Genomic DNA, 22,377 nt, shown 5'->3' with positions numbered 1-22,377 from the left:
ACATGTCTTTATATTTAGTAGTTAACTGAGGTATATTTAAGCTACTGAGGAATGCCTCAATATGCTCAGGGTTAGGCTTGTTAGTTTCTAAGTATAGGTTACGATAATAGTTATAAAAAATGTGATTAATTTCTTCTGGTGATTGTGTGCATTCACCAGTTGTCCCTTTAATCGCCGTTATAAGAGACTTTTCCCGATTGCGTTGAAGTTGGTTTGCAAGAAATTTACCTGATTTGTTATTATATTCAAAGTTGTTATATCTCAATTGTTGTATTATAAATTCTGTCTTTTTAGTTAGCATATCGTCTAACTGTATTTTTGTATTTTGTAAGTCAGTCCATATTTGGTTATTTGGGTTTATTGCGTACTCATCCGTCAGTTGTTTAATTTTATCTTCCAAGTCTTTTTCTGATTTTTGATCCTGTTTCTTTTTATAAGATGAATATGATATAATTTTACCTCTAATTACTGCTTTCCCAGTTTCCCAGAGAAGAGATGGCGATAGGTCTGGAGAGTCATTTATTTCCAAAAAGTCTGCCCATTCTTTTCTTATAATTTTGTCAAACTCTGCGTCGTTTAGCAGTGAGATGTTAAACCGCCATGTCGGTGGTGGTTTAAAGGTATAATCAACTTGTAGGGAAATGGAGACTGGTGCATGGTCGCTAATAATAATAGGATGTATTTTTGTAACAGTTTTATCAGCAATAGAGTTATTTGTAAGAAAATAATCAATTCTTGAAAAAGACCGGTGCACAGCGGAAAAGAAGGTAAATTCCTTCTTATTTGGGTTTTTAAGTCTCCAGCTGTCGACGAGGCCAAAGTCATCCATATATTCCCCTATTACTTTAGTAGATTGTAATCGTCTACATGTTGTATTATTAGAACGGTCAATTAATGGATTTAAGACTGTGTTAAAGTCTCCTCCAATAATAATAGTAGAGTTCGCTGCTAAATCAAACAGCTGAGAGAAAAATTCATGGAAAAAGGCCGGATCATCATTATTAGGGGCATATAAATTACCAAGTGTATATATTTTATTAAATATAGTCACCTGAATAATAATGTATCGGCCTTCTGGGTCTGTTATTGTATTATTTAAAGTAAAGAGTAAATTCTTATGTATGAGTATACAGACTCCTCTTTGTCTACTATTATAAGGGGCAGAGTACGCTTGGCTAAAATTCTTATCAATAAGTAATTTTTCTTCAGATTTTTGTAGGTGGGTTTCTTGTAGGAGGCAAATATCTGCTTTTAATTTTAAGAGATGGTCTAAAGTTTTTATTCTTTTTGCTTCTGAGCGAGCGCCACAAACATTCCAGGAAACCAGAACTAATTTATGCATACAAACAATATAGACTCAGTCCTGTGTATATATCTGCATAGGCCATTTGTCAGTATTAGTATGTTATAGGATAGAATCAAAGTGGTTAGGTGGTTTATGTAATTTGTGTAAAATATGAGGTAACGAGTAAGTAAATATAACAGTGAAAAAACAGGTAGGGAGGTAAAAGTAAAGGAAGTTAACGGGGGATTAAACATAAAAATACACCAATAACTGGTAACCTAAGCGAGATTTTTGTTTAAATATACTTTAGATATAGTTATGTATTTAATAATATATTTATAATATCGCCTAAACATAATGAGTATTCATATTTAAGGTTTTATAACCACATATACAGTATATGTATACATCTAATGATCACACTTAGACTGCACTCACACTTACAAACAAACAAACATGGTCTCTCAGGCGGGGAAGCGAACTCGTGCCAACCTGCATCGTAGTGACGGTACCACTCCGCCACCTGGAGCCCCCAGTAACACGCGTCGAGTACATTTGCCACATTCCTGTGCGCTTCCGGTAAACGTAAACGCTTCCACTTTGGTGACGACATTTTGGGACGTCACTGAGCTGTAAACAGGAAGTAAACGGTGCCGACTCGCAGCCAAAAGCGCGTAGGAAAAACGGTAATTTGTTTTAACCTCATCAAACTGTTCAAATGTTGTACTCATTTTTGAATAGAGGTGATACATTTATTGACGGCTACATGAAGACACATGAATTCGCTTCCGTTAATGGCTACCAGCTATGCAGTATTTATGTACAGCTCTTACGTTTAATTCTAAATTGTTACGTCAATTGTTCCATATTATTAAATGAGAATACAGATACTGTTTACTCAAATTCGCACACTTGCTACTCTACACTACGCTACTCTTGCGTCGTATCAAGCTGCATGATATCAAGTACAATCGTCAAACCTTGACATCTCGTTCAAGGTACATTTGTCCTCGGTAGTAAAATTGAACCAACTCACTAGTAAAAGGACTCTGTCTATGAGTTGAAATATGTGCCACAAGAAACAGGTGTGACTTTTCGGTTTGCTGTTGTTGTTTAGCCACTACTGTATAGCATTTCTGGACACTAATAAGGTATATTGGTTGACTAGTAGGACAACAATATGTTACTACTCAAGCAAGACTGTACTGCTACTACTAGTAGTTTGTGCTTTGTGTTAGGCTTCTTGTGCGTAGCTTTAGTTGGGTTTATTACTATAATAAGGATATGAATTTGAAAATCCGTTTGAGTATTTTTTTTATCCAGCTTAAGTCAGATGTTTGAGTATGCTTTCTGTCCTCAAAACACTTGTGAGGCATCATTTTTCACTAGTACTATCAAGTCAATTTTCTCTTTATAGCACCAATTCACAAGACATTGTTATATCAAGACAATTTAGACAATGAGCACGTCAGAAACCAAATATTTACATGTGTTTATTTTTAACAGGATAGAGCGGTTACAGGAAAGAACAATGAGTTCTACAACAGCTGTATCAACAAGAGTAGTGAAGTGGTAACAGAATTTTATAAAGTAATTAACTTGTACTAGTAGCATGCAGTTGCCAACTGGGGAACAGTTTTGTCTCACTAGTAACATGTAGTTGTCCAACTGGTGTGCCAAAGTTTACCTCAGAGTGAGGAAAAAGCGCGTACTACACTAGTACTCGGACCTGCTGCATATCAAAGATATTGAATAAATGCTGAAACCACAAAAGAAAAAAACCCAAGAATAACTTCAATGTTTATGTGCTCATTCCTTGTGACAGAGTAGAACCAGCTATCCAAATGGTGTCCCTGATTTGTACTTTACAAGACCACCGAGATGACGTCAACTGGTGCGCGTTCTCCGCGCAACTGTTAGCCACATGCTCTGGAGACAAGACTGTGCGGGTGTACAACACCCGGGATTTCTCCGAGCTGGCCTTCTCGCCGCTGGAAGGACACGGGTACAGCGTGCATTGCTGCTGCTTCAGCCCCTGCGGACAGTTCCTTGCCTCGTGTTCCACAGATGCCACCACGCTGGTGTGGTCCATGGCCACCGGGGAGATCGAGGCCGTCCTGCAGCATCCTGGTCGCAGCCCCGTTAGGATCTGTGTGTTCTCTCCGGACTCCACCCATCTGGTCTCTGGTGCAGCTAATGGTTCTTTGGCTCTCTGGGATTTCCCATCCAAGCAGCTTCGCAGGTTTGTGAGTACTCTGAAACCCCATTTATCACACAGGATACATTACAGACCCACTAGCTATTTGTGAAAATATGTGATAGAGAAAAACATGGATTCGCAGGATATGATAGTGTGGAACGGTTGTAAAAGTGTCTACTGTTTGTGAAGGACCAGTTGCGTGAGCGAGACAACGATGGTGGCGTGCTCGTTCAGCCCGTGCAGTCAGTTGTTTGTCACCGGCTCCACCTACGGGGACCTTCGTTTGTGGGACCTGGATATGAACCAGCTCCATGCCGAGAAGGACGCTCACGACCTCGGAGTCACCTGCTGCGCCTTCGCTCCCAGCATCGTCAGCGGTAAGAATTGTCATTGAATTGTCATTTTGTTTATATGTTGTCATCAGCAGGTGATATAGGGAGCGGAAGTTTAAAACCTAAAGTCAGCTGGGTGAATCACTGCATCAGTGACCCTTCAATTCTGAAACTCTGTTTGCAGACGGGCAAGTTGTGCAGTTCTGCTTGGTGTCATGTGGACAGGACAGTCACGTGAAGATCTGGACCATTAACAAGTTGAGTTCTGGAGGTAAACCGCAGCAGAAGAATTCACATAGCACAAAAGGTCTCGTCCGTCAATGAGGACTTTTCTCTCATTTGTAGCCTTTAGGATGCAACTTCTGCACAGACTGACTGGCCAGTCAGCTCCAGTCCTCACATGTGCTTACTCCTCAGATGGACAACTGCTTGTCTCCGGGTAAGAAGGGAGGAAAGGAGAATTTTTTTAATTTTATTTTTATCTCATAAACGTATAGACTGCACATGTCTCCTTTTGAGAATTCTCAATGACAATGTAATTTGTATCTCCAGGGTAGTTTAATAATTTACACTAGATGTCGCAAGCTGAATAGAATGACTGTGCAGAATTTGACCACTGGAGGGAGACATGGATTAGTTATTTCTGAGCATCTGAAAGTCACTCAACATTTTTCTTTTTCTTTTTATCCCACAGCTCTGTGGACAAAACAGTGACCGTCTATGACGCAGTGAGTTCCATGTTCAAGTTGATTATCATGGGGTGCCATATAGGCTAAAAATAACATTTACCTCTCATAGTCACCCAAAGCCTCTCTCACAACATTAAACCTCAAACATGCACTAAAGCAAATTTGCATGCTCACCAACAGAAATCTCTCACCAGAAAAAAAACAAAAACCTTGCACATTCAAAACATAAATCTCATACACACCAGATTTCTCAAACACAAAACAAAAATAATTCACACACAAAAAACAACTCTCACACCCAACAAACATTAAAAAAACAAAACAAACTATGAACCCCTCAAGCGCAATCTAAATCTCACTCATCAAAACAACCGCTCAAACACACCAAAAATCCTCTCACACATAGCAACAAAACCTCTTTACATATATCTAGAGATGTGCTGGTGAAGCTTTGTGAACCTTTGAGGCTTTCTTTCAAATTGTGCCGAGAAAGATTCGGAGCGTTGACTTCAGTGAAAGCAACATATGGGACATCTAGTGGATGAAAGAAGTAAATGCAACCTATGTCATTGGAGTGTGAACCAATCAGTCACACCTATCTTTCATCAATAAAAGTTTAAATAAATCAGATATACAGCATGTATTATTTACAAAAGTCTGTGCTACTAAGAAAAGTTTTTTCATAAATAAAATATGATTGACGTGCTTATGTTCAAGTTTATTATAAACGGGAGTACGTGTGAACAGTTACAAAGGACGCAGGGCAATGGAATTATTTATTTGTCGAAGATTTTATGCGTCTCTTCACGCTCTCTAAAAATATGCGTCGTTCACTGTAATAAAAAAAAAAATATATATATACATATAGCACCAGATCTACTCAGTTATGAGGCAACAGTTACAACCAATGTAATTAATTAAAATTTACCATGCTTGGTATTGAATGATACCCTTAATATTATACATTTAATATATGTAGCTTTGAAAATTCCCCTCTCACTATGATCTAGCTCCCAGGGGGAAGCTAACCCACGTCTTGTGTACCAAAGTGAAGTGACGGTACCACTTCATCACCCGGAGGAGGCCAACTAGCATTGAACCTAACAGGACCTTCTGTCAAAGGACCGCTTAAATTCCAGCCACCAGCCACCAAAGCGTTTTGGGTCGTCAATATGCGCTGACGTATGAAGCTTCGAACGTCATCGGTCAAGTGATACTTACAGAATGATACAAGCTTCGAAGCACAATTTCGAAGCAGTGTGATTCAGGAAGTTTGATGCTCACTTCGAGGTACCTGTTTTATTTGAACATCGCTAAATATAACCAACAACTCTAAAATATATAAATAAATAAATAATAATAATAATATAAAAAAAATAATAATAATTCACCCCCAAAAAACTGTTATTCAAACCTCCCAAAAACTTCTCCCCCCCAAAAAACAAAAAACAAAAATAGCTCTAGCTAGAAAACCTCTCACATGCCAAAAAATCTCACACAAACCACAAAATGCTCACATGCACATCAGTTCTCTTCTCTTATTGACCAAAAAGTTTGATCTGATTGGCTCTGCCTATGTAATAAATCCCTCCCTTTGCATGTTGCCGATGTTAAAGGTACTGAATTTGAATCACTATTGCCACCTATCGGTCGAGTTTTTTTCTTTTGTGCTGCGTGAGAAGAAAATGTAATGTTTTTACTTATCTGGCACGTCATACATTATAGTGCCTCTCACTGTATTTATTAATACACATTAATTTTCTTTTCAACTTTGTAGAAAAATGCTGTGCTGCTTTACACATTGAATCAACATGAGCGGTAGGTCTCCCGAGAAGCAATGCTAATAGTGGATTTGATATTTAGTAGTTAATAGTTACTTTGTCTCTCCTGTAATATGCATCAACCACATTTGAAAATTCTAACAAAAATGTTGACAAAAAAATCTGAATACAATAGTGACAAACAATTGTAAAATGTACATTGTATTCACTATAGTGTATAAATAATATATAGTACATATTGTTTCACTGTACACCTGCACTATATGTATGAATCCACAGCAAATTCAAAATGTCATTATTCATATGATAATAGCCTTAAAACCACGTCGGTAAAGTTTCAGCCCTAACATTTTCATTGCCATATTCAATATGCGAAAATAGTCAGAAAGCCAACGCGCATGTTTAGTTTGCCTGTTACTAAACAGAAGCAAAGTTCCAATGACAACCATCCTCTGCCGCAGGTATGTGACTGCCTGTTCCTTCTCTCCAACGTCACCACTAATTGCAACAGGATCCATGGATAAGACGGTGAACATCTGGAGAGTGGACGATGGATACAGTGGCGATGGTTCGAGCAATACAAACTCCTTATCAGGAATTTTCCCTTTTTCATTGTTTCATTATTCATTTGTTTTCATACCTGCTTTGCTGCATCACAGCTGGGAAGTCGTTGACTGGTAAGCTTTACATTTATATTTTTGTTCCATGAAATTCTATTCATTTATTCTCATCAATCTATTATCTAAATGTTTTAACATTTTTACATTCTCTGCTGTTCGGCATACTTAACATGCAATCTTGTCTAAATTTTCACCCCACACTGTCTTATGTACTATTATTAATCATTTACCTTGAACATGCTCTATCTTACAGAAGAGTCCACTGTGATGGCAAGTCAAGGTAAGATGTTACTTTTGTTACACCAGTGATGACAAGCAGCGCAAGCATATACATTATACAGTCCCCTCCAAAAGTAATGGAACGTCTAGGTCAATTCCTTTGTTCTTGTTGTATACTGTTTCCGATCAAATAATTATGAGACAAAAGCTCAGAATTTTATTTCATAATATTTACATGTTAAATATGTTAAACAGGGCAGATCACCTTTTGTTTGAAGCCACCCAGTTTTTAAGTGAGCAAAAGCACTGGAACACACAAAATCAAATGAGCTTTAAGTGAATAGCATTTAGTATTTGGTGGCATAAGTCTTACTTACAATAACTGTATCAAGCCTGAAACCCATTGCCTTGACCAAACTGTTGCATTCTTCATTTGAAACGCTGTCCCGGCCTTTACTGCAACTCTTTCAGTTCTTGTTTGTTTCTGGGAGTTTCTCCCTTCAGTCTCCTCTTCAGGAGGTAACGTGTGCTCTATTAGGTTAAGGTCAGGTAATTGACTTGGTCAGTCTCGGACCGTACACCCCCCACCCCCCTGATAAAGTCCGGTGTTGTGTGCAGTGTTTTGGATCATTGTCGTGTTGCATGATTAACTTTGTCCCTATTAGTTTGGATGTGTTTTTGTGTAAATTGCCAGGTTTTGTAGACTTCAGAATTCATTCTGCTGCTACCATCATGAGTTACATCATCAATAACGACTAGTTAGCCCGTTCCAGAAGCAGCCATGCAAGACCAAGCCCGGACATTACCTCCGCCATGCTTCACATAAAAGCTTGTGTGTTTTGGACCTGATTGGATTTTTCAAAGTACAAAGATGAGCAACAAATGTTTTGGAACACATTTTTATGGACCGATAAGACCAAGATTAAACTTTACCAAAGTGATGGAAAGGTCGAAGTATGGAGAAAGAAAGGGAACATTTATAAAATAGCAGTTGTTTGAAGGTTTATAATTACTGTGACATCAATGATCATTTCCGTTCTATGACGTTTCACATTATAGTCTTGTATTAACATACTGGACTTTCGTTAGATGAAATCATATGGTTTGGTTGACCATTTTGGTGTTAAACTAAACAACGTTGAATTTGCTTTTGTTTTATGTGTCAGTTACAGTAATCTTCAACTGAAAGTGACATATTAATATCTTAAAGCAGGCTCGTTTTGCCTCTTTTGTGTGTGAGTCTTCTTTCTGTTACCCGGAGTGATGTTATACGATTAAAACTATATAGGCTACAGTAAAAAAGATATGGTCTGTCTATCGTGGATTTTCAGATGTCACGGGTGGGTCTGCAATGTCTCCCACATGTTAAGCGTAGGTTAACTAATTTAATACTGTATAAGACAATTAGTAAAGGCTGCATCATAACTGTGCCCCAGGGTACAAAGCAAGGTCCATAAAGGCGCATGCTCCTGACTTCTCCCCAATGTTTTTGTCTATATACAATCAGTGTGTGTATGAGGTAGTGCATGTCAGCGTTTGATCTGTTGCACATTTGCTCTCTCCACCTTTTATACTTTTATCCTTTGTCAATGAGAATGTCAATGAAAGCTCTCAGGGTGGATCCATAAAGTGTCCCAGCTACTTACGCTGCACTTCTTGAAATCAATAGTCAGCAGGGCTTCAAGATAACATTTCGCCTTTTTAAATAAAAGGGGAGAAAAAAACCTCAACTGTCACTCTTCTTTGTCCTCTCAGCGTCGACATCAGCGGGTCGGTCCAAGCTGCTGGTCAGTGATTGGTCAGAGGAGGATGTGTCCGTGTGGCTGTTGGAGGAAGGGATGGAGGGATTGGTGGACACATTCAGGACCAACAACATTGACGGGATTGAGCTGCTTGCTCTCACTAAAGAGACCCTGCTGTCAGAAATGCACATAGGTGAGAATCATTCACTGCTTACCCAAGTTCTCTAAGATCCGAATGGCAAAACTCACTTATCTTTATAAGACATGCTGCTGGCACTGGGTCTCTGCACTTTTTGTAAAAGAAACGAAAAAGAAAAAAAAAGACATTTTACATTTCAGTTAACAATCAATTTTTGGAAAACCTTATTTACTTTAGAAAACATTTAAGCTATTTTACATGTTAAGGTTTTTGTTCAACTTAAATATGCTGATGACCCTAGGAGCTCCCTGCACTTTTTGTTTAGAATTTTAAAAGAAAGCTGGCAGGTTTGACAAGTTATTTGAGCAAACAAGCATGCTAATGGCAAGTTTTGGGGGGTTTTGGACGGCTTTGGAGCCAATTATTTCCCTTTTATTTAAAATTTATATTTGCTCCAAATATCTGTTATCGGTCTCTTTGATTACTAGTAATGGGTATCAGTATCGGCCCTGAGAAAAACATATCGATCTATCATTAATTAAATTTATTTTTCATCATGCTTTTCACCTTTTGACGTCATGCATGAGACCAAGACAACACCTAACTAACTAATGACCAACAAAGTGTAATAAATATTTCGTAAAAAAAGACCCAGAGACTGGAAGAGTCACAGTAAAACAAAAGTGGACATCTGTGGAAATTAAAACAGAAGAATTGTGAATTTTGCCATTTAGCTCCTCGTTAGAAGCAAGCTGTGTATAAAGTACTGAAACATTCAGCAGTTAGACATGCACAATCAAACATTTTAATTTAAATTACGGTAAATTCACCGTCTTAGGTTCATCCCAATATTTTACCCAATATTCTTAACTTTTTCTAAGAGTAGTCTCTCTCTCTCTCTCTCTCTCTCTCTCTCTCTCTCTCTCTCTCTCTCTCTCTCTCTCTCTCTCTCTCTCTCTATATATATATATATTATATATCTACAAGGAAACGAGTGCTGAGATGAAAAATGTTTTTCAGGCTAAATGTAAAATTCAAAGGGCGTAAAATTTAATCCAGATGCTGAATATTTTTGGATCCCGGGAACAAAGTGTAAGTAATCATTTTTTTGTTTTGTACATGATGAACGATTTGAAATGTAGACAATAGGAATATAGAACTTCATTGGAAGAATGCCCGTCTTGTCAAATCCATCTTGATTTATCCCCCAAAAATTATTGCATGCGACGAATTAAGCTGCAGCAAAAAAAAATGCGACTCGGAGGCTAAAAAGGGGATTGCACTGAGTTCAGTGTGTGTCTGGGCTACATCGTGTCTGGGTAATTACACAGCCAGTCGAAAAACAAGGTAAAAGGAAGGTTAATGTGGGTTTTACTCAGTGACACGATGAGGCTGCTGAAAAAGCATTAAAGCTTTTTGACTTCAGCACTTCTGACTAATCTGGAGCGCTTTTCCTCTCTATATAACTCATTCCCAAAAGCTGCTGCTTCCCATGCAGGAGTTCTCATTAGTCCCCCTTGGTTTGAAGCCATATTTTTCTTAAATAGCACATCGTATTTTTTACTTAATTGTTTGTTGTGCTGCCACGCCATTATTGTCATCCCAAAGTCCCTGGCAGGGGCCCGTTGCTTTTACACAAGCGCCAAGCTGCATCGGACATTGCTGTCTGTTTTCGCAATCTGAGGAGAATGCTCAAAAAACTCTCAAAAAAAAAAAAAAAAAAAATAGTCAGAGCAATACAAGAAGAGGCTTCTTTCAGAAAAACTGGATGTCAAATCAATAATGGCTTCCTCTATGGAGAGCCCTTTGAGTATTTATTCAATAGTCTTCCTATACTTTCTCATTTGTAAGCCATTTCAATGTACCAGTAGACAGACTATGCTGCACTACTATACAACTGTGTCTTACTAGTAATGTTTTTCTTCTCTTGCCTTTCACTTATGGCATTTCTGCACACTTAAGTATAAGTGTAGGAACTTAGAAGTGAGGTGAAACTGCACTACTTGACATTTATGCACTAGTTGTAATAGTTGTAGTTGAAGTCAACAATTGTCCATTTATAATGTCACTTCTACTACAAGTACCATACATTTGTAAAGTTGTCCTACTAGTGTGGACAATGAACAGACATGACAGCTAGCCATTTGAGCATTTATTTGATATCTGTGATGTCAAGATTAATGTCCGTGTACTTGCATGCTTGACTATGACTTAGTATAATTTTTTTTCCCCCCACTCTCATAACCTTACTAGGAAATGACTGTGCTGCACTAGTATAAATACTAGTCTCAGTGAAAGCCAGTAGCAGTAGTAGTGCTTTCTAGTCATTCTGCCATGCTGACTTGTCTTACTAGTAAAGACCGTACTAGTAGGACAACTTTGGCAAAACTGCAATTACCAACTACAGTATGTGCTATCAATACTACTAGTGACTCTACGACCGTTACTAGTTATGAAGATAACTGGTGGTGCACAGATGCCAAGTAGTGCAGTTTGCATTATTACTTGTCTTACTAGTATGCCAAAGTTGTCCTTCGAAATGCCATACGGTAGTGGAAGACAGTAGTGGAAAAAAAGTTACTCGTCAGACAGTTGTACTACTAGTGCACTAATAGTCTTTATGAGTGAGGACAAAGAGTGTACTACTAACACATACCGTATAGACATTAAACAGCATAGCAAGACTATTGAATGAAATGCTCAAAGGGATTTCCTTATCAAAATATAATGTACCGAACCAGCAAGATTATCAGGGGTTTGTCTCAATCTTAAAATATTGTCCCTGTTTGCCAGAGGGTTTTCATTAAGTGCACATGTAAACGCAGCTGCTTGGTATTTAACTGTGACTTGGGCAGACATTCATCAGTCGTGCAGCCTTCCATGTGACTCACCCACGCTCATGTTGGCCACACAAGACTGACAAGTGCTGAACACGCAGGGAGCAAATGTTCCAAATCTTGATTCTTACATCAATGTTCTTGTGTGCTGTCACTCCACCTTGTTCCACTTCACATTCCCAATTAATGAGAGAACACAATGACAATGGGCCTCCGTGTGTGTGTGTGTGTGTGTGCAGAATCAGTGGGACAGCGCAGCAAACTCTTGAGGAAGGTGGAGGAGCTGAAGAACGCGTTGGTGTGTTCAGGTGTTCCTGATGAGTTTCTGTGCCCAATCACCAGGGAGTTAATGAGAGAACCAGTCCTCGCCGCTGGTGAGCCATAACAAGGGGTGGAACATTTCTAGTTAATTGTTGGAAAGTTTCCATGGAAATTTAATATAGGGATTATTACTACAGCGATCCCTTGAGTACACTGGACCCCACATATTCGCCATATGGCATGCACAAATTCACTTTCATGCAGATATTTTTAATCTATCCCCTGCTTGCTTATGTTTTTTTATTATTATTTTTTTATTTACCAGATCCCCCATTTGTTTTTCCTCTGCAATTAATAAGGGAACATCAATTTGCAGCCATCCCAGCCGTCGCAAAGCCCGGCCCCACGGAGGCCTCGTCATTGTTGCGCGTGGCAAATGAACCATATGTGTGGCTGAATTTCTATCACCACACGTCAACTTTACACAGGATTAAAGTGAAATATAAAGATAACACTGTTATGTTAAACAATTTGGCAGATTCACAGACGATAGTCAATAGTCTCCCTCCCAAGCACTCTCTTCCGTCCGCGGATCTATTAATGACTTAGAGATCACCTATAGCACAATGCAAAAAAACAACAACAAAAACAAGTTGGGTCACCCGCAAGTTAGGATACCTCTGTACTTGCGTGATGTGGTTCTTTTAGTCAGAATATATTTTCCCTAACTATGCTTAGATTCCCCAATTAGAGCCAAACTGCAATTTAGTAAATTCCTGGTTTTATACCCAGTTCATTCTCACCCATTGAAAGTTTCTAACTTGCAACCCTACCCGTGACACACCAAAGACACAGAAATGAACATTGGGGAATGTAGACTCAGGAAAACCAGTTGTCCAATGCAGTGATTCCGAGCAAATGTCATGATGCATTGGAATGGGAAATTATCAGTCTACTCAACTGACATCAAAGTGTGCAAAAGTAGATCGGATTAAGTTTAACTTCACTGGTCTTAGTGCCTTTTAAGTTACATCCTGAAATTTTATCTGAATGCCAAATATCCCACACATTTTGTTTGCAGTGTTTGTTCCTTGAGTCAATAAAGATTGAGAAACACTCATCCAGTGTACTTTGCACACGCCCATAGATGGCTACTCATATGAGAGGGACGCCATCACCATGTGGATCAACACCAAGAACCGCTCCAGCCCCATGACCAACCTCCCCTTACTGACGACTTTGCTCACGCCGAATCACACGCTGAAGATGGCCATCGCTCGGTGGAGGACGAGCCACTAAGCAGCCTCCACCGCCACTGCCACCACATCATTTCAGGTACACAAATAGAAGTACACAAGATGTTTCACATGCTCCACGGGCAACTTAATTTCATTAGTGTCAAGTTGTTCTGGGTGGGCAGATTTAAACACGCTGTTATAGTTTGTTCATTTGAGTGCAATCATAATTATGATGTTTGACTGGCTGCAGAACAAACTGAACATTAACAGCACGACGCAATACAAGATGACATTTTACACTCGTAATCATCATGTTCTCTTTGTATTGTATTTCAAAATGTGAGTAGCTTTCCTAACATATGCATACTTGGTCTTAAGTAGAGGTGGGTTGAGTAGTCAAAAATTTTACTTACGAGTACTTTTACTTAAAAAATAAATAAAAATATGACTCAAGTAAAAGTAAAAGGTAGTGCTTCAAATTACTTGCGTAAGACTATTCCTTATTCAGTGAAAAAAATACTCAAGTACTAAGTACTGGTGAGTAACTACTCACTCTGGAACAATATTAGATACAATCAAATTAAATTAAAATGTTGGTTTAAAATGCTCAAAGTGCAATACTGTACGTTTACCATCCCTGGTCTAGATTAGTAGTTTTACTGTTTATTACTTTAAATGCAATCCCTACAACAGTGAGCTCTTTCAAAAGGCATTCACATTGGCCGAGGCCAGGCTTGTGGAAACCAGGTCCAGAAAGTAAAAACCTTGCCACAGATTGGCTTTAGCCACAGGTGCTTCAATCTACTCAACAGGTGGAGACAAGCTTGTTTTACCAGCCAGTTGAGTAGAATTAACTGAGGCTAAAGCCAATCTGTGGCAATATTTTTACTTTCTGGACCGGGATTCCCCAAGCATTGCCTTAGCACTTGTTTGTACCTTTGCATGCAAACGTACAGAATTGGTCCATTTGCCTGTTTGGGCCATTTCGTATAATACCTTTCTAACGGTACACATTAGGTTGAATTGTAAACCCTACAAGGTACATCACTAAAAATGTTTACCTTGAAGAACAAAAATTTACCCCAAAGTGTGTGCTTTAGAAATAATTAACATTGCTTTTTCAATCAGGTCATATTGATTACCGTATTTAGCTAACGGTACATGAAAAGTACAAATTATTAGGAACGGCTCTCAACGTCTACAACATACACCACTGCAAATTAAACCCACAATAAAAAACATCATGTTAATATATTTTGTATTTTATTAAGGTAACCATTATTTGTTCTCCTTAAACATTTGCATGAGGACAATTTATTAATCCAGCATTCATAGCTGGACATTCTCTTTCATGTTCATACATTTGAATAGTTATTTTCTCTAAATCCAAAAACACCCACAAAACATACCGTTCTGTGAAAGAAGCATAAATAATGAACTACAGTCATTGTTTTACCACATCATTTGTGGCCACATTCTGTATCCATAGCATGAAAAGTGTATATGACAACTATGGACATAATTGTAATAATTTTAAGTCTGTGATGTATTTTTAATTATTGACTGCTTGTGTTCAATAAAACCAATAAACACTTTTAAGCTCTCTGCTATGCAAAAATAAATGGCATATACAGTTAATATTAAAGCAATCAACATTGACGAGGAGGTTATAAATAACATTGTCATGTCTTATCTGTATATGAAAAAAAATCAGATGTACAGTTAATATTTTTAGAAGGCTGTAATGTTGACGGAGAACCACTTACAAGGAAATATATCATCTGCAAATATAGCGTATATCATACAAATATAAATGTTTTTTAAAAGACAATCAAAATGGTCTTATCCTGTAACTAGTGTGAGGTTTGTCATGATTCGTGCACAAAGCTTTCTCAGTCTTGAATGTTTGATATGAGAAAATTGGTCATGATATCACACATTCTTCCGGGTGGCGATCGATAAAGCTTTCTTAAGAAATCAAGGTGGAGTGGAGACTTGAGATAAGACTTTAATTAATTCCGTGATCACACTATCTCCAATCAATGCCAAATGCCATTCATTTTTTTCAGCCCTCCCCCACAAAATACAATTGTTGTAATGATTATTTTAAGGAGGAAATAAAAACTCCATAATATTGTTTTTTTTATTTTTATGGAAATGGCATCAACAAGAAATTAACGAGAATTAAACAGTTGTTATACTGCATCAACTGAATGGCTGTTGTGTTGCTCTATGTCATTTAGTGTTTGCATTAAGATAGAGGGTTGAAAGGCAAATGCACAAGGTGTAATTCTTTGTTTTGTCTTTAAGATGATAATAAACCTCAATTATGAGTGGCGATAAACAGCTTGAAGCCACTTTTTAGAATAATTGTTCATAATTTTTATCTGCCAAACTGCTTCTTGTTAGTTGAGCCACTGTGTCCATACAACACTCGAATCTCAAGGCTGCACTCTCAAGTCAACGCAAAAAATTACGAAAAATATCAAAAAACTCATAAATTGAGTCACTAGCACCTTATGGCACCACTAATTAATGATTTTCTTGTTCTGGGGTGGTACGGTTAGTCGTATTTGAAATACAAAGCTTGGATGGGAGAACAGTCAAAATACATTACAGGTAAATTGATTCAGAAATAAACATGGTGGAAAGTCAGATTTAGCTCAATTGATCATTGAGAGACTGGTTAATTAACTCAGGAGATTAACAATAAATTAAATGTCTTAACTTTGGTCATGGTAGCCTAAAAAGTTTCTTTACGAGGGTGGTGTAAATATCTTTATGAAAAGATCCTATGGCAATTATAGAAAAGGGATTATTTTACTCAAATTTGAGATCTTTATCTACCGAAACTACAGTGGGTAATATGACACTTTTTTTTTAATCCATCTGTTTCGCTCCAGCACCCCCGCGACCCTTGTGAGGAAAAGCGGCCAAGAAAATGGAAGGATGGATGTTTCGGAAGTGTAATTCATTTCGATCTTGCTGTCATTTGCATCATGACACTGTTAGCATAAAATTAACACATAAAAATAATAAATAACATAATCAAATTTGAGCCCAGTAGAATTTCAGTGGGCATACAAATCATTTATTAAAAATGTTTTTTAATTATACAGAGTAATTAAACTGCCATAATGCCGTTTAAAATGCAGTTTCTGCTGTTTGTATCTAACGTAATTGCATCCCTACCTCCCCAGATCGGGTACTGTTGGTTCTTCAGGGTTGATCATAAATATGCTGGGGGTCCTGGCCCCCCAAAAAGTTTACACACATACTACCATAATTTGTAAATGAACCTCTGTGATTCTTTTGGTGGATGATGCTGTTTGACTTGTAATCTGTTATGGCTATGGTAGATACCCTATATGTTGCTGTTATCTAAATCAGGAGGCTATAATTGCTTAAGCTTGCTTGGTTTAATGGTACAGACACACTTTATGTCTCTCTTTGAAAGTGGCTACTCGGTCACTATTCACGACATTTATTTGCCTCATTCTCCTCACACACGAACCCTGTATTTCTTTTCTTTCTTTTTTTTTTTTTTTGAAATCTAAAACACCCAAAACCTCTTGGGTTATATATCTACCGGCACAACCTCAAGAGTTTTTGTCATTGATTCAGTTCAGGTCACATGTAGTTGCACCCATTCTGCCACTCACAAGTGTCTTGGTGCCTATAGTCTACAAATATTCCGAATTGGTCTATAAACTACCATTCAGTTTATGTACTAGTTATTTAAAAACCCTACTTAAGGTATGTGTGGTTTTCTTCAACACACTAGTGCGCTAGCTGTAAACATGTAAGCAGAAGCAAACCACTGGTTGGTTCTAGATTGCAAATGCGATGCTGCAGCAGAAGTCAACACACAAGCTTGCACTGTAGCTACCTCGTGGGACTTTTTGTGTTCTCCTCTGGGCTTTGATAAATTATTCAGACATTGGACTCGATAAAGGAGCGTTTGGGCTTCATGGGGGTCATATGCAGGGTTGGGTTGTCTCTGGTCAGACTCGCCTGCCTGTGCCTCCCATCGGGAAAACGTAGATGGGACGAAATGGCGGCTCTTGCTTCCCGCTGGTGGAGCCGCTCTCCAAAGTCCCGACTCTGCTGGCTGCCAGCGTGACTTCCGGAGAGCGCCTCCTGGAACGAAGAGCGCTTGTACTCATTGTTCAAGCCCTGGAACTCCATGACTGACATGTTGAAACTTTCTACACCCCCTCCTCCTTGCCCCTGTCGGCCAAAACCGGAGGTCTGCTGGCTCTGGACCCGTACTGCTTTGTCCATGACACCCATGAAGGGCCGCGGCTTCATCTCACCTTTTGACTTGAAGCTGCCGCTGCTTTTCAGGGGACACGGAGGGTCCAGTACTTGTTGCTTCCCGTTGTCTGACTGGTTCCCACTGGAGGCCTGACTGGAGCTAGAACCCCTAGAACCCGCTGTTCCTGCCCCACCAGGCTCCCTCCTGACTTCCACAACCGAACCCAGAGCAAGTGCCAGGCCATCCAGCACTACAGAGTGGGCCGAGAGTCTGTCGGAACCTCTGGAGAAGCTGGACGAGCGGGGCTGGTACATTTGAAGAGTACTCGGTGGGGAGGAGCTGCTCGGGGACATGGGATGGTAGTGTTCGGTGGGGCTGAGACCGGAATGTTCAGTGTCGAGGGCCAGCACGGGTGCATGCCTCAGGGAGGTGGAGATGTGTCTCCCTGGCAGAGGACTAGAGGGTCCGCAGAGAGAGAGAGGCCTGCCACCCACTCTGGCCCCTGATTGCAAGGAGTGGCAGTGGTGATGCGTCCTGCCACTCTGGTTTTGACTTTGCTTGTGAACAGCAAGAAGCGGGTCAGGCAGCTCCATAAAGAGCGGCGGATTTTGAATGTACTCCTCTTGAGGAAAACACGGCGTCTGATCAGCCAACCCAAAGGCCACACCTCCAGGTAGAGTCCTGTTTGGACCGTACGGATTCAGAGGCCAAAATTCTGAGCCTTTTCCACATTGCAGGCTCAGCTCCTCCCCTTCTTCCTCATCATCGTCTTGCTGGAGATCAGACTGCTCTTCTGGGATTGGCCTCTCCAGACTTCCCTGTGAACACACATCTGCCTCGTCCTCGGGGGCGAGATGGTGGTGGCAGTGAGGGTCCCTGTTATAACTCTGTGATGTGTTACTGCTGCTGGATATCCTCTGATGATGCACACATTCCTCCTCCACTCGTACCAGCAGGCGATGGATCTCGCGGTTGGATGGGCAGAGTCGTGCTGCTTCATGGAGGTCTGCCAGTGCCTCAGCAAATTGCCTGGGGAGGACATTTGAACTTTACAGTGAAACTCCGCTATACCTCAGTTCACCATTAACACACACTCAATAGCACATAATTTTCAGCAGGGTTAATAGTAAACAGTAAGGTTGAGCACGACTCTGTGGTGACTCGAATGGCCGCTGTAAACGAATGCTAATTCATAATTTTCCCATTCATTCATAATGCGGAACGTTTGAATGGAATCTCCTTTACGTGGGTATTGCACATGCGCAGAAGCAACGTCTGCTGCGTATTCCGGAAGTAGTCTGTGTGTGTGAGACATCGTCCTAAAATTCAAATCCTTTGTTGTTGTTTTTCTATAGTTGATCTTTTGTATGTGCATTGACAAATGAAATATATTCAGGGCACATATTTTGCTCTTATGCACATATTTGTCCATATGTTTAGCCTTTTTCCCCCCAACATCTAGTTCGGAAGTGTGTGGTCGTATGTAGCCTCCCAGTAACACTGATAAAAAACTGTGGCCCCTTCAGCATTTAATTGGCCCATCCCTGGTATGGATGTACCTGCTACTCCTCTTAGCCCGCGCTCTGGCATAGTAGGCCTCGTAGGACCTGGGCTTCAGCTCCAGAGCTTTTGTGGCAAAGTCCTCAGCGATGCCAAAGTCCTTAGTTTTCACACCCCAAAAAAACAAAACACATATTTTGGATTAAGCACAAGTTATGAATATGGCAAATTATAACAGTATTGAAACAATGAACAGTTGCACGTGTGAATGCAAAATTTTAGAGGGTCAAATTAAGTTTGCTTGTAAAGGTTGTAGTGCATTTTAGGTTCATCTAGAAATTTCACCATAAGCCAAAAATTCTAAACTTTTTGTGAGACGTGTATCATAGAATCATTTACCTCACATTGACAGACCCCTTTGCTATCTTTTCTTACATCTAATAAATCAGTGTGCATGATGCAGCCTTACATTGGTTTTCCTTCGGCAGCGGGAAAGGTTGAGATAGAGAGACACCCGCAGGTCTTTGAGCCCTTTTAGCTCTTCCCCTTGCCCTTCCCGAGGCAGTTTTCTCAGAGCGTACTGATAGCGCTGGCCGGCCTCCTTCATACGTCCTTTCTGCTTACCACACAAGAAGCAAGAGAAAGAAATGGATTTAAAACTGACTGGCCTTTTTGTACCTAGAAGAAGATGTAATCCTCAATGTTTGTAGTTTACCAAATCTCTGAATACTTAAAAGTCAATGTTGATTCAGCAAAGACTGAAGACTTAACCTTCTTTGTGGAGGTAGCTGTTGAGCTTCAAGTACCTTGTAAAGCAGGTTTCCTTCCTCCATGAGCTTCTGCAGCAAGATGAGGAGGATGTCTGGTTTGTTGGACGCCATGGCCCATGTGGCGTGACCTAGTAGAACGTCACAAATAATTCTCATTGGTCTCACGGAGTCGCTGTGACTTGGACTAGTTTACCTACCTGATCGATCATGTGGTGCCGTTCTGTAGCCTTGTGCTTGATGAAAGATGGAGAAGGAGAAAGGTGAAAAGTGACATAGTGAAAAGGATTCAAATTGACAGCTGTAATTTGCTGTTTGTTGTATTCAGAGCAGCTACTTTAGCTACAGCTAAACACTTCAATGTATTTTTGAAATCTTGTCCGTATGGAGTGAAAGATACATTAATGTAGGATTCAATGCCAGGCTGTCATACGTACCGGTCTTGGAGCCTTTCTTGAGTAGCGAGGCCACCAATGTCGGATTCTGGCAGCCAGGAGTCCGCTCTGCAGCCCTGCTTCCGTTGCTGTCAGTCCTTTCTAGCACTGCTCCGTGATCTAGCAGAAAGTGTACCTAACCATGAAGAGGAACATACCCATGCAAGTTACACTCTGATCACCTTACCCAAAGCTTTCCTTTTATCCTCATCAGGAATAGAAACATTTACAGTGAACCTCCTCGTGCCCCTCAGAGGAAGAAAATCAGTTACCAGAGACATAATGTTGTAGGGCCCGACAGATTATTTGGCCGGCCGATATAATTGGCAGATTATAGGGGTGGGGAGGGAAGATGATTTTTGTGGCTTTTTTTCACATTTACACCTTAAAACATAAGACAGGTAGTCACATTTAAGCAACAATTTTTAAAGATTGGCAAAACAAAGAATGACATTTTTCTCTGTTGTAAACTTAAACACTAAAGAACAAAGTACTGTATTTTAAAACAGTCAAATATTCTGCCTGTAATTCATCTTTGCAATTTTATTCTGCCAAATATCGTAATTGGCTTGAAATTGTGCTGACACGGCCGGATCTAATCATCTTTTTTTTGTTACACATCGATGTGACGAGGAAGCGCCTTTGCCCTTTTGTAGCCAGAGCCCTTCACCTTCTCGATTTAATCACATGCACAAACCCTATTGAGATATCTGTCTTCTACAGGAACAAAGACTCTCACCTTTTGTTACAATATTACATGTCCCCAACCACCTGGAGTGCCCCGGAGTCCCCACAATCTCAGGATTGAACAGAGACATCCATCACTTGTATAGTAAAATTCATCTTTTGCGGGCTTTGTAGAAAGCAAACTGTTATCCTGCGGTATTAAATGCTCAATATAATAAATTCAGCACAACACCTACTGTATCAGCATCCCCATTAAGGGCCGCGAGGTCGAGAGGAGTGCGTCCCTGTCTATCGGCTTGGTTCAAGTCTGCACCGGCATCCACCAAAGGCTGCAGAACACCTCTGTGGCCCCTCATACAGGCCCAGCCCGTTGCAGTCAGACCTTCCTGATCCACAGCAGACACAGAAGCGCCTAATTATGAGACAGAGAAACAATGTTTGAAGTGGAAGAGTCACAGAAAGGCGTAGAAGTGGCCTTCCAAGGAAATGTTGTGAAATTTTCTATTCAGCTTCTTCTTCGAGAAGTTGCACAAGTAGTACTGAAATATGAAAGTGTTTAGAACCCCTAAAAGGCTATCGTGCACTTTAGGTTCATCTTGAAATATAAAGTATGACTGGACTTTTTTTTTTTTAATTCAAGAAAAATCTCATGGCACAACACCAAATTAAAATGTCACAAAATCGATATAGTGTTTCCGTGCTATTTTGAAGTTCAGCCATCACGGCTTAATTGTACCTTGCCATCTAATGGAAGCGCATTTAATTGTTGTGCCTGTCACTCTACGTCACTGCTATGGATAAGGTAGGTGAACCCAGATACATTATTTGTAGAAGATAAGTAATCAATTCCGGGCTAAAAAAGATGCTTACCCTTGGACAGCAGCATCTCCACAGTGTTGCCGTGGCCCTCCGAGGCAGCCAACATGAGCGGTGTACGACCCTGCTTGTCACACACGCTCATGTCCGCGTCGTGTTTCAGCAGCAACTCCGCCACCTAAAATATTGGAGGTGGACTGGCTTGAATAAAAACCCCTGAGACCTTGATGAGTGTAAAAAGATGGTTTTGTATTCTATAAAGAATGATCAACAACCATAAAGCAAAAGCAGTGTGTGTTCTAACAATACTGCTCCGAGCTTCTCTGTTATACATTTGTAAGTCACACCCCATTAGCTTCACTAAACATTGACTGTGCTCTCTCTGTCTCTCTCTGTGGTGTCAAACTCATTGTCGGCGCAGGCCACATTGTAGTCATGATGTCTTTCAGAAGGCTGTTAAAACTGTGAAAACCATATACGTAGTGTTAGGGACCAAACTAAATCAGGGGTCAGCCACCTTTACTGTCAAAAGAGCCATTTTATGCAAAATAAATAACAAAAAATCTGTCTGG

General features: G+C 39.9%; 2 protein-coding genes across 8 annotated transcripts in view; one reads left to right on the top strand and one right to left on the bottom strand.

The window, feature by feature from the left end:
- The first annotated feature begins 1,808 nt into the window (after positions 1-1,808).
- wdsub1 (WD repeat, sterile alpha motif and U-box domain containing 1) overlaps positions 1,809-22,377 on the top strand; it is a 29,744-nt gene continuing 9,175 nt past the window's right edge. For 3 of the 6 annotated variants that reach the window (XR_013293850.1, XM_077563739.1, XM_077563741.1), the window contains exons 1-13: positions 1,809-1,971; positions 3,111-3,527; positions 3,675-3,862; positions 4,002-4,088; positions 4,163-4,256; positions 4,512-4,545; positions 6,284-6,324; positions 6,749-6,855; positions 6,947-6,964; positions 7,161-7,187; positions 8,882-9,061; positions 12,084-12,218; positions 13,253-13,440. Coding sequence is in view for 5 of the 6 variants with exons in the window: in XM_077563739.1 (XP_077419865.1) it covers positions 3,130-3,527; positions 3,675-3,862; positions 4,002-4,088; positions 4,163-4,256; positions 4,512-4,545; positions 6,284-6,324; positions 6,749-6,855; positions 6,947-6,964; positions 7,161-7,187; positions 8,882-9,061; positions 12,084-12,218; positions 13,253-13,404 (1,461 nt within the window). In the remaining variant the exon portion in view is untranslated. Of the gene's footprint in view, positions 1,972-3,110; positions 3,528-3,674; positions 3,863-4,001; positions 4,089-4,162; positions 4,257-4,511; positions 4,546-6,283; positions 6,325-6,748; positions 6,856-6,946; positions 6,965-7,160; positions 7,188-8,881; positions 9,062-12,083; positions 12,219-13,252; positions 14,949-21,025; positions 21,221-22,377 lie in introns of those variants that run through there. The other 3 variants (XM_077563740.1, XM_077563737.1, XM_077563742.1) reach the window with 3 other exon arrangements.
- The window catches only part of LOC144050462 (protein TANC1-like), a 48,968-nt gene continuing 41,175 nt past the window's right edge, over positions 14,585-22,377 (bottom strand). Inside the window, exons 22-29 of one of the 2 annotated variants that reach the window (XM_077563735.1) lie at positions 21,860-21,983; positions 21,226-21,401; positions 20,306-20,438; positions 20,069-20,104; positions 19,908-19,999; positions 19,571-19,720; positions 19,161-19,261; positions 14,585-18,630 (exon numbers count right to left, since the gene is read on the bottom strand). In XM_077563735.1, coding sequence (XP_077419861.1) covers positions 17,277-18,630; positions 19,161-19,261; positions 19,571-19,720; positions 19,908-19,999; positions 20,069-20,104; positions 20,306-20,438; positions 21,226-21,401; positions 21,860-21,983 — 2,166 coding nt within the window. In that variant the 3' untranslated portion in view covers positions 14,585-17,276. The remainder of the gene's footprint in view (positions 18,631-19,160; positions 19,262-19,570; positions 19,721-19,907; positions 20,000-20,068; positions 20,105-20,305; positions 20,439-21,225; positions 21,402-21,859; positions 21,984-22,377) is intronic. The other variant, XM_077563736.1, reaches the window with a different exon arrangement.

Source organism: Vanacampus margaritifer, chromosome 4, assembly GCF_051991255.1.
Source record: "Vanacampus margaritifer isolate UIUO_Vmar chromosome 4, RoL_Vmar_1.0, whole genome shotgun sequence".
NCBI classification, from domain to species: Eukaryota; Metazoa; Chordata; class Actinopteri; order Syngnathiformes; family Syngnathidae; genus Vanacampus; species Vanacampus margaritifer.
This window is presented reverse-complemented; position numbering and strand designations above follow the sequence as displayed.